The sequence below is a fragment of the Mixophyes fleayi genome, chromosome 4 (assembly GCF_038048845.1).
Source record: "Mixophyes fleayi isolate aMixFle1 chromosome 4, aMixFle1.hap1, whole genome shotgun sequence".
Taxonomy (NCBI): domain Eukaryota; kingdom Metazoa; phylum Chordata; class Amphibia; order Anura; family Limnodynastidae; genus Mixophyes; species Mixophyes fleayi.
Window position 1 is genome coordinate 83,555,458 of NC_134405.1, and position 12,356 is coordinate 83,567,813.

General features: G+C 44.9%; 1 protein-coding gene and 1 long non-coding RNA gene across 3 annotated transcripts in view; one reads left to right on the forward strand and one right to left on the reverse strand.

Annotated features, from left to right (window-relative positions):
* Positions 1-8,343, reverse strand: LOC142151729 (uncharacterized). 2 transcript variants are annotated; one of them, XR_012691233.1, is made up of 2 exons: positions 8,243-8,343; positions 1-612 (listed from the first exon to the last, which is right to left on the reverse strand). It is a non-coding gene; the product is annotated as an uncharacterized LOC142151729 (long non-coding RNA). The 2 variants fall into 2 exon arrangements; XR_012691232.1 differs by having other exon boundaries at positions 1-864.
* Positions 8,118-12,356, forward strand: part of LINS1 (lines homolog 1) — a 25,057-nt gene continuing 20,818 nt past the window's right edge. The window contains exons 1-2 of the mRNA XM_075207670.1: positions 8,118-8,462; positions 9,391-9,587. Of these exons, the coding sequence (XP_075063771.1) occupies positions 9,455-9,587 (133 nt within the window). The 5' untranslated portion in view covers positions 8,118-8,462; positions 9,391-9,454. The remainder of the gene's footprint in view (positions 8,463-9,390; positions 9,588-12,356) is intronic.

The following is a 12,356-nucleotide window of genomic DNA, read 5'->3' on the forward strand; positions in this document are numbered from 1 at the left end:
AAGATGTAATAATTTTAATGGTGAAAGAAATAACTACTTTATAACAACCTTTACCCCTCAAGTATACAAAAAAAACAGCTTTCAGTAAGTTTAATTTATATCACATATTAAATTATGTACTTATTACAAAATATTCAATATATTCCTATATTACAAACGTCAGCTGTCTGCAGTATGAAACAGCACACACAAATGTCCGATAAAGTCCATTTACAATGTCAGGTGATATATTCCACTTGCTGGTCCTTGTCATAACATGTGACATCATAACTATCACTCTTCACATTAAATTCACCTGACATAATCACGTGGGATAATAAGATGACTGTATTATTATGTTTCTTGTGTTCACTTTTGTTAATATTGCTTGATGAACAGTTTTTTATAGTCTGAAACCGATGACAATCCTCCAGAACGTGTCCTTTTACCCTCTGGAGTGCAGCTCTGGAAGAAGCAAGTCACAAGCACTATTTGAACTCTTCCTTAAACAGGTGAGCATTCAGCATTCAGTGGGGTCCTGCAGTTAGACAAGATACTCACCAGACAGACATTCTGTTGAAGATTTCCAGGGACACCATTCAAGAAGGGTCATAGTCCTGGGAGTGGAGGTAACTGGGAAAGGGTATGTACAGAGATTGTGATAATGGATTAGAGAGCACTAAATACTTTCGTAGTGAAAAGATAATCAATATGGCAGACAAGGCGATTTCAGTAGGAGAACAGAAGAGAATGATGGAGAGTAGAGAAGTTATTCCTGCAGAAGCTATTTGAATGGACTTTAGGGGTCCAAGATATCATTGCAGCAAGAGGAAGGTTGCAGCAGTCTGGACGATATGTGACACTTTACCATAATATTGCTAGTTTCTGAAAGAGTAATTAGGGAAAGAAAACAAAATAAACAACACATGTATACTTCCAATAAATCCTTTTATCTTCGTTCACTGGGAAACAATGAGGTATAGTGTCGTGTGGGCACTTTAAGGAATCTTAGAAGTTCACTGTAGCTCTTCCACCTCTATACCACTCTCCTGTTAGGCCTTCAATTTGTTTAACCAAGCCCCACAGAAAAGTAGAGATAAAAACAAACAGAAAGGAGGGAACAACAACATCCACTCAAATGAAACAAAACAAGTCACACAAAAGGAGAACTCAGAGCGTAAAGGGTGGGCATCCGGTGTCTCCAGTGGATAAAGAGAAAAGGATTTATTGGCAGTATAAAAATACAGGTTCTCTCAGGCATCCATTGGGGGACACCGGGAAACATTGGAGTCACGCTAAAGCTACTATTACGAGTGGGAACGCTCAGAAGAAATAACACCACTCTCACAAAACTAACATCGCAGTATGCAAATTGTAAAATTGGGCAAGAAAAAAAAACCGTGAACAGAGGACCAGGAATACACCCTACAAATCGGCTTAGTCAAAGCGGCATGTCTAGCCCCTCTTGTGAATATCACAGAGAACTAAAAAGGTCCTCAGTCCTATTGAGTCCAACATACAAAAGTGCACAAAGCTCTGACCACATCCAAAAAACAAAGAGCGTTTTCATTCGCAGGTGACCTACTCCCGACCAGACTGGGAATGACAGAGTCCTGATTAATATGGAATCTGGACACCACTTTATGTTGCAAGGAAGCTTTGGTCAGAAAAACCACCCTATCCTCATGGAAACCAGAAGACCTGACTTGCAGGACAGACTTGCCGTAAAAATGGCCAAAAGGAAGATAGTTTTCCAGAAAAGGAATTTCAAATCCACAGTCCAAGGAATCAAATAGGGAATGCTACAAATCATTCAATAACAAATTTAAATCTCAAGGAGGCATTGAAGGAACAAATGAAGGTTTACATGAAGAACACCTTGCAAGAACGTCTGCACATCAGGAATCGGAGCCAGTCTTCTTTGAAAGAAGAACGAAAGAACCTGAACCTTAAGAGAGCAAAGGAAGAAGCCAGTGTCCAGACCATGCTGTAAGAACATAAGTAACCTGGACAACCAAAAAGAGGGAGGGAACAGCTTCCTTTCACACCTGACAATATACATCCTCCAGATCCTTTGATTATTTTTGGCCGATCATAGCTTCTGAGTCCAAAGCATGGTTTGCACCCTACACTCATACAAACCTTTCGCTCAAAGGATAATGAACAGCCATGCCATTAAAGCCAGATGTTCTAAACCATGATGTAAAAATGGTCCTTATCTTAGCAGGGCTGGTCTGAGGAACAGACACCACGTTTGACCCACCAACATGGAAATAATGACGGTGTACCAGGCCATTTGAGGGCGCCACTAGAATTATCGAGACGCCCTCCCTATTCACATTCTTAAGGACCCTTGGTAGCATGGACCCTGGAGGAAATAGATAAACCAAGTGGAACAGCCAGGGAACGGACATCTTGCCTAGAACTTTCATGCCGAAGTGTACAGAAGTCTGTCTGACAGTAAACAGAGACCTTACCATCTTTTGTAAGGCCCGAATCTTGTACGGTGGCAAGAGCATCCAATGTTTTTGGGTGTCGAAAAGAGACCCACAAATATCATCTGCTGAGGCGGGAAGCAATTTGGACTTCTTTTACAGTCAAAATCCAGTTGTGGGATTCCAGTGTCTGTGCTATCACCTGGATATGGTCATACCTTGATGAGAAGGTCGTACAGATAAGAAATGATCCCTTGGACCTCAGAGTAGCCTTGATCTCCATGATCTTGGTGAAGATCTGTAGCGAGACCAAAAGGAAGTGTCCTGAACTGGTAGTGTTCTGACTAAACAGCAAACCTGAGGACGGACTGATGACCTTTCCAGATGGGAACATGTAAACACATGTCCTGGATGTCCAAACGACCAAGACCCCCCCCCCTGTTCCTGACAGGATTCCTAGCATGAACTCCAGAGATGTTAATAATGTAAGTGTCACGAATCACCCTGTGAGTTGAGTTACCAGAACCTGTTGTTGACATGAGCTTCACCTATAGCAACCCCCTTTCCCATAGAACCAGATATGTTCCCCGGTACTCGGTTGTCCCCAGCTCTTATTTTCGAGTAGTGATAACTCAACTCTGGTAGGTAGGCACCACAGAGGACTTGACAGTGGGGTGCTGAGCAGAGATACTCCTGGATCAGCTAAAGCAGGAACACAGAGTAGTAACAGGATGCAGTACCAACCTCCATCAGTATTACAGATTGGCAGTGTGGCATAGAGGATGGTGTAGTACCTGGCCTGTGTAAGATGGAGCTAGAGAGCAGCACAGCGTCAGGGAAAATGCCAGAGCAAGACGGAGCAGTAAATCTGTACTATGAAACACTGCAGACACAGGTGTGTCTCATGGAGCAGATAGCTGGCACCACGATCCTGCGATTGGGAGGAGGTCTCTCAGATGAAAAGGCAGAGTCCGGATCCAAGTAGAAGTCAGGGTCACGAGCAAACAAGCAAGGTCAGTATTCAGGCAGAGATCAGGGTCACGAGCAAACAAGCAAGGTCAGTATTCAGGCAGAGGTCAGGGTCACGAGCAAATAAGCAAGGTCAGTATCCAGGCAGAGGTCAGAACGGGTATCAATCAGGAAACTGGCAGACAAAGAATTAGGAGCACGGAGAAGCAAGCGTGTGAACGCTATAACCGACAAAGGCAGAGTGAAGCTGACAGGTATTTAAACCAGTAGTAGCCAATCAGGGCAGGTGTCAGATAGAGCTGCAGATGAGGAGTTCAGGTGCACACACTCAGGCTGAAAACAACACTGCAGCAGCCAAAAAGAAAACAGCAGTTACCTGCTGTTCCTAACAGTAAGCGTAAAGTGTCTTTATTAGGCAGAGATTCACAGGCAGAGAATGGTGTAGTACATGATAATTGCAGCACTGTACAAGGCAGCAGATAAAACAGCACAACTGGCAGGAATAACTCAGGAAGTCACAATTGTTAAAAAAGTTTGTAGAGGCAATACTGAGTAGCTGGATAGCAGACCTGGCTCAGAGGCTGAAGAATCAATGAAGACACAACATCTACCACGGTTTCAGGTAGACTCAGAAGGCATGAGGCACTGGATGAATCACAGATGACAGGACATCTGGATTACTCAGGAGGCACAAGTTACTGGATAACCACAGACAGCAGGATACTTGGTTTACTTAGGAAGCACTGGACCGATCCGTGGGTGTCAGAATAGAGGGGGAGGGGGGGGGGGGGTCAAACAAGCCAAATGGTCAAAAGCTATGAAATCAACGAAGGTACCAGGAAATGAGCTGGAACGTATTCAAGAACGAAGCCTGCATCTGGCTCAGAAGATAAGAAGCGTAGCCGAGGAACAAGCAGGGGTCAATACCATCAAGTCAGATTGGAACAAGACACAGGATACTCAGGAGAATCATCATCAGCAGGCAAGCAAACAAAGAACTGCCACAGAGTACCGGGAAAGGCAGACTTATAAAGGCAATGAACAGGTGAGGGTGCTGATTAAGAAATGGGGTAACGCCTGCTAGCGAGGTGAAAAATTCAATGGTCAGACAGTAGCACCACTGGTGGTAGGAAGGTACTGCAGGCCAGATTCCCATAAAGGCAAAGTCCAAGATAGCTCTTAGCAGACAGAAGCTGCAAGAAGCAAGCAGCATCCCTAAGGAAGATGCTGCAGAGCAGCAAAGGCAGATCTTGACAGCTCCATGCTGTGAATAAATGACTTCAAAGACTCCATCTTGAACTTTGGCACCCGCATCTGGGTGTTAAAACATTTGAGAGGTTCAGGATCTGCATGAATCAAGTTTTTGAACCAGAAACAGGTTGGAATAAAACCCAAAACCTCTTACATGGTCCCAAACTGGTACAACTACCCCTGAAGAAAACAGGAAGTGGATGGCCTCTCGCAGATCAAATCACTTTGTAAGACTTGCAGGAAGCACTGTGGTAAAGAAACATCATACCTGAAAAGGTCTATCGTGTATCCCCGATCTGTTGGTGGAGCAGATTCAATTACAGATTGCCAGCTAACAAGCCCTCAATAAGCTGCTCAGACCAGCATTCCACAGCCTTGGTCACCCATGCAGAGGTCAAAGTGGCCCTTATGGAGGCTCCTGCTGTCCCAAAAATGGACTTATAAGGATGCCCACGACCTTACGGTTTGCACCATTTCTAAGCATGGCTAAATTAGGACTTGGGATGGTAGTTTTCTTGGACAACCGCTCTACAGGTGTGCCTAACTTAGGAGGCATTTCCTACTTATACTACTTATCAATATCCCAGCGAGTTACAAGCCTCACTCAACAAATCATCCAGCAAAAGAAAACATGCTTTTTAACCTCCGCTGTAACAGAGAAAGCTCTGCAGTTTCAAGAACTGCTATGTCTTGGATGTCTAACACCTGGTGCATAGAACATATCAGCTCCTCCACCCCCTGGCGGTCAGCGGCGACTTCCTGCCCAAAACAGAAGTCTTCCATATCCGACCCAACAAGTACCTTGTCCTCCTCTTGGGAAGAACAGTCAGAGTCGAACACACTCTCAGGATGGGGTGTCACCACCCTCCTGCGCTTACACAAAAAGATGGGTGTAGCAGATGTCAACATCCTCTTCAAAAGGAGGAAACCAAAACCAGGCTGCCGCCACAGGACCCGCGGGACCTTGGCCTGGCAATACAGACACCTAGCAAGCCAAACTCCCTGAAGAGTTGGAGTGAATTTGGGAAAGAACGCTTTTCGATTGGGAACAGACTAGCTGAGCAATCTAAGTCATATAGTTGCCTAGTGGCCTAGTCCAGGCATTTAGCATTTCAGGTGGGAGAGGAAAACTTTGTCTAGAAGTTACCTCAGCCTTAGCCCTCCGAGGATCCCCCCTATCTGCCATGATAGGCACAGATAGAAGAAAAAAAAATACAAGACAAGACAGAAGCACACAATCACAAAAGAAAGTAAGCCCTAAAGCCTGATAAATCTTTGGGACTAACCACTTAGAAAACCCCCAAAATCCTATTATCTTCAGATCGAAGAACAGAGAAAAGGAGTGCTGGAGCACCAAGATGGCTGCTGTTCTGGTGACTGCACACGTGGAGTAAGAGACCACCGGGGAGAAAAGTACAGGGAATGTGACCTCCCCCTAGGGTAATGCATTGGTAGCTGTTCAAAAGGATGCACCCTCCACATGTCCAGTGCCTAGTGAAGGCTTATGTATACCCAGTAACCCCCACCTGACCCAGCCCCTTAAGAAAACATGAAGCCTGCTCCTACACAAAGAGGTAGCCATTCCTGTAGCCCACAGTGACTTGCCAAACCAATCTTCCAGATCTGTGATGTAAAATGTTAACACTCACAGTCTTGCTGTACTACAGAGTGCAGTGAATGCCATTCCTGCAATCACTCTCTAGGAACCTCAGGCACAATCTGTGGCAATTATCACTGGGTCCCGCGGAGGAATCCAGCATTGTGAGGTGAGGGGCGGGGGCATTAGCAAAAGCACCACCACCTTGGTACCTCCGACCTCCTGCTCCAATCAGCGCACAGTCGTCCAACTGTGCACTGTGACATTGCAGCCCCAGACTTTGGAGACTGGCTAAGTAATACTTAACATGCCCTGCCACACTGGGCACTTAACTTAAACTGAAGGCCTAAAAGGGGTGGGGCATCTGTGAACTTCTAGGATGTCTTAAATTGCTTACAACTGGTCCCTACACTATAATTCAATGTTTCCTGGAGTCCCCCAATGAATGCTTGAGAAATAACAGTATTTAAAGTTATGGATAAGTGAGAACACTGAGGTATACCACCTAAAAAAAAGTGCACAGAAAACGGAATGTATTATGTGTTGCTGGAGATTGCAAATGGGGTTTTATTTTTCCAAGATATGTCTTTTATGTACGGTGTTGTGACAAAAGCAGTTATACTCAACGCCTGCGATGCTAATAAAACCTGACTAGGTATTGTATTTTTAAAAAACAAAACCACACATTTTGTGGCAATAATGGTCTCTGTATTATTATCTCATTTGTTGGTAAGGCTCTTCTCCTTTTTCACATAAACAGTGCCTCTTTTCATTTTAAAGTAAGAGGTATTGGGATTGACGCAGCGGGGCATGTGAGGGAAAAGATAATGAGCACGTGTCATGGGGAGTATCAGAGAAAAGCTGGTGACTGTCAGGGTACTGTTGGTTGAGGAGGGGCAGTGTAGGGAAAAGATTTCTACCTCACATCCCCCCTCTCTGCCCACATGCATTAATCACACATCCCCCCCCCCTCTGCCCACTTGCTTTAATTACAGATTTGTCCCCCCTATGTCCACATGCTTTAATTACACATTTGCCCCCCCCCCTCTCTGTCCACATGCTTTAATCACACATCTCCCCCCTCTGCCCACATGCTTTAATCACACATGTTGCCCAAATGATTTAATCACACATGTCTCCCCTCTGCCCACATGCTTTAATTACACATGTCTCCCCTCTGCCCACATGCTTTAATCACACATGTCTCCCCCCCCCCCTCTGCCCACATGCTTTAATCACACGTTGCCCAAATGATTTAATCACACATGTCTCCCCCCCCTCTGCCCACATGCTTTAATCACACATGTCTCCCCCCCTCTGCCCACATGCTTTAATCACACATGTCTCCCATCTGCCCACATGCTTTAATCACACACCCCCCTCCCCTCTGCCCACATGCTTTAATCACACATCCCCCCCCTCTGCCCACATGCTTTAATCACACATGTCTCCCCCCCCCCCTCTGCCCACATGCTTTAATCACACGTTGCCCAAATGATTTAATCACACATGTCTCCCCCCCCCTGCCCACATGCTTTAATCACACATGTCTCCCCCCCTCTGCCCACATGCTTTAATCACACATGTCTCCCATCTGCCCACATGCTTTAATCACACACACCCCTCCCCTCTGCCCACATGCTTTAATCACACATCCCCCCCCTCTGCCCACATGCTTTAATCACACATGTTGCCCAAATGATTTAATCACACATGTCTCCCCTCTGCCCACATGCTTTAATTACACATGTCTCCCCTCTGCCCACATGCTTTAATCACACATGTCTCCCCCCCCCCCTCTGCCCACATGCTTTAATCACACGTTGCCCAAATGATTTAATCACACGTTGCCCAAATGATTTAATCACACATGTCTCCCCCCCCCTCTGCCCACATGCTTTAATCACACATGTCTCCCATCTGCCCACATGCTTTAATCACACATCCCCCCTCTGCCCACATGCTTTAATCACACATGCCCCCTCCCCATCACATCACCCCTTCTTCTTACCTTTATCTCCACCAGTGTCTTCCAGCTACACAGGAACAGGAAGAATAGCAGCATCTCCAGCACTGTGTATCATGTGACAGCTGCAGTCATGTGACCTGGTGCCGTCACAGGGACGTCTGGAGGTACCTGAGCTGAAGGGGATTTATAGCTATTACCATATCTATGTACCTGGAGAGACGTCTGCTCTCGCTTATGTGTGGCTGCATGAGGCTCTGGACTGGTAGGTCTAGGCTGTGTGTGGAAGGGAATAGTGAGATGCAGCAAATGGTCCCTGAACAGATACTATATTACTTTTTTTTTTTTTTATCCTTTAACAAATGAGGGATTATAGCACATAGACACTGCACATTCTAGAGCTACAAATGCAGCTATAGAAACCTGCTATAGGAAGCCGAACATCAAAAGAAATCTGTTTAGGTCTCAAGCTCTATTTTTATAAATTAAATGGTCATTGTTTGTGAATGTTAGCTTGTTATGAAATTGTATCTCTTTGTAGAATCCTGTTGAGCCACAGTCAACATAGAATTAATTACACTGTAAAAGCTAGTGGAGGAAGAGGGTACAATGGTAATGTAATTAAACTGTACCTGGGGGTAAAATGTATTAAGACGCCAAACTCGTGGGAGTTGAAGAAACCGGAGGTTAATACATTTACCCCCTGGTGTTTTTTTATACCTGTAAAGTTTTTTTTATGCCAAATTTGTGAACACCTACTGCTACACTTTACCAAATAAGTTATAGACACAGCAGATATTTGATTTAAAAGACAATACTATTGTAACAAAGCTTAATACAAAAACATGCTGTGTCTTTTCATATGTCCATGTTAAAATCACTTTGATTTTTGACTGGTTTCATTGTAAAGTATAAAATATTAATCTGTTTATTATCTAGCCTTGTAATAAATACCACCATTTACTACCTGAACAGTACATAGCAATAATATCATGCTGGGCATTTTAAGTGGGAGACGGATTTAGCAGGTATTCCAACAATTAAAAAAGAAGGACATACTCTTTTGGTAGTAAACTGAACATGTGAATAATTATGGAACCTTGCTTTTTCAAAATATCTCTTTACATGATCAGTTAAAGTGGTTTTTATATTAAGATTATTGGTTCATGTATATTTTGTCTTTTTCTTACCAGCATCGGGCACACAGTCCCATAATGATTTTCCAGTTGAAGTATGCTGATCAAGTGTCTGTAGGAGATGGAAGGCCAATTCCCAGGCTTGAGGGAGCTACACGAGAAGTTACTACAAGCTGCCCCCTTACATGAAGATTTACAAAGTTCTGCATCTCTGTTAATGCCATGCGTCCCAAGTGATCCTTCTAACAATTTAGGTAATCTAAAAGAAAATAGATGGGTATCACATTTTAAATTGAGAAGGCTTTTTTTTTTTCATACTGTTCCTTAATGTGTAGTTGACAACATTTTAAAATCATCTCCAGGGATCATCTGGCGCTGAATAGACGCTTTTCATGTATAATATGTATGTAAGCATTCAAGGACTACAGCAGGGTTGGTACAAGGTTTCTCTGCGTCCTAGTCTGCGTCCCTCGGCCTACCACCCCTCCCCCCCCCCCAATTCCCACTGTCTAACCCCTCACACACTTTACATTTATAAAATAAAAATAGTAACTCTTACCTGCTCATGGCTGGCTGGTATGGCTGCAGTCCAGATGCACTGATGTCTGACGCAGAATGCTGTCCAGGCTTCACTGCTGTCCAGGAGCAAACACAGGTTTTCTAGAGGAGAAGCTCCAAATGTTAGATTGCAGAACAAAGCAAAGAAACACTTGACATCACTCACCTGTCACATACTGACATATCCCCCGCTGCCCACCAGCTTTACTCACACATTTCCCCTGGTCACCAGCTATTCTTACACATGCCACCTGTACCCATCAGCTTTTGTCACACATGCCACATCCATTCCACCAGCTTTTCTCACATGCCCCCCTGTCTACTATTTTTCTCTCATATGCAAGCCTGCCCTAGGCACCCTAGCCAGCTTTTTTCACATATGCCCCCCTCCCCAACAGATTTTCTCTCAAATGGCCCCCCTCTCCACATTTTCTGTAGCCCCCTCTCCTCCTCCATTTTCTCTATAATTATTTAATTACCTTTTCTCTTTTTCTCATCTTCTCTGCTCCTTGCTTTTTCCTTTTTCAATGCTTCTTGGAGCCTCTCAGCTCCTCTCCAGTGACAACGTTGTGACATCACAACGCTGTCAGAACTTGGCACCAGAGGGATGCAGGGAGGCGGTGCTATCGCACCGCTGTCTTTACAGGTAAGCACTGGGAAAATAGGTAGTGTGGGCGGTGCGATCGCCCACCCGCTAACTAATGATGTCTCATTCAGAGACATTGGGCCTGATTCATTAAGGATCTTAACTTGAGAAATTTCTTATTTCAGTCTCCTGGACAAAACCATGTGACAATGCAAGGGGTGCAAATGAGTGTTCTGTTTTGTACATAAGTTAAATACTGCCTGTTTTTTCGTGTAGCACACAAATACTTGATAGCTTATTTGTACACTGAAATTTAAAGTTGATATTTGTGTGCTACATGAAAACACAGTCAGTATTTAACTTATGTGCAAAACAGAAAACTAATTTGCAACCCTTACATTGTAACATGGTTTTGTCCAGGAGACTTAAATAAGAAGTTTCTCAAGTTAAGATCCTTAATGAATCAGGCCCATTGTTAGTATGTGTACCTGGCCACAGGGCCGCCGCCCATCAGACCGCGGCGCCCCAGGCAGCTGCCTAATGGTGGAGCCAGCCCTGACTACAGTCTCCACCATGCCTAGGAGCCAGCTCTGTGAGTGCTTGAGCACCCTCAATATTTGTGCTGACTCAGACACTAACCATGTCTATGCTGGACATATTTCATTCAAGGGATGGGGTAATGTCAGCACCCCCCAATCACCCCCCAATCATTTTAAAATGTTGACTACTATGCCACCATGGTATGCTTTTAGAACTTTGCTGTAATATATTTGTTATCATTTTCAATGCTTCTGTTCAATGAATTTTAATTTCCCAAAGGTGGCCCCTTTTGCTAGCCTGGGCCCTGGGTCCTGCCACATTCAGGCAGTTTTCCTGAACCTCTACATAACTGGCAATTTCATTTTGATAACTATCTGTAAATGACTGTGGAGGGGGTGTATGAGCGGGAGGACCAATCACAAGCAATCTGCAAACTTTGATTACGGCTTGTGATTGGTCTTTTCCATTTACATCACCCTGGAATTCTGTGCAGGGAAAAAATACGGAGGAGCCCCAAGAAAAACGCCTGCACAGAGCAGACCGAATGGCTCCATCTAGAGGGAGAAGTCCCTTGGGACTGTCCAATCATGGTCAGTTGGCAGCTATGTGAATGTGACTGATTTCTGTCTCTTGGAGGTGTCACGAGCCGCGGCGGTACTCACAGCCGCCGCGACTCGCTTCCTGCCTGCCCCAGCGTCCCGGCCGTCACCATGACGACCGGGACGTCACTTCCTCCTAACTCCCGACCATTGCTGAGGCAACGTGTGCGCAGGAAGATCTAATAGCCTGCTGGCTATTAGACTGTGATTTATTCATTAATCAGCTCCTGAAAGTATTTTCAGAGCTAGACTCTGATTGGCTCATCTGTACAACATTTAAGGCAGTGAGGTCTGCAGCCTCACTGCCGGTTATAGCGTTCTGTCCTCAGTCCTGCTGCCTGCTTGTACTATCCGTTTAGGTTCCTGCTACCTTAGATTTGACTACCCGTGTTTGACCCCTGCTTGTTATTGGACCTGTGACCCTTCTCTTCTGACCTTGACCTTTTGCCTGGAATTCGGATTTTGCTTCTCTGCCTGTGTGTTTAACCCTTCGCTTGCCCTTGGATATTGCATCTGTGCCTGTGACCTTTTGACCTTGGATTTCTCTTATACTACAGTCCACCAATCACTCCACTTCTGGGAAACTCCTTTAAGTCAGTATATGCTACTCGACCCTCGGTCGGCCCGCAGCCCAGTCTGTCCCCACCACTAGGGGCTCCAGCGAACACCTGGCCTTCAGAGTAGTCCCCGAGTTTCACTGTACTGACTTGGGAGTTCCTAACATTATAACCGGCCAGGAA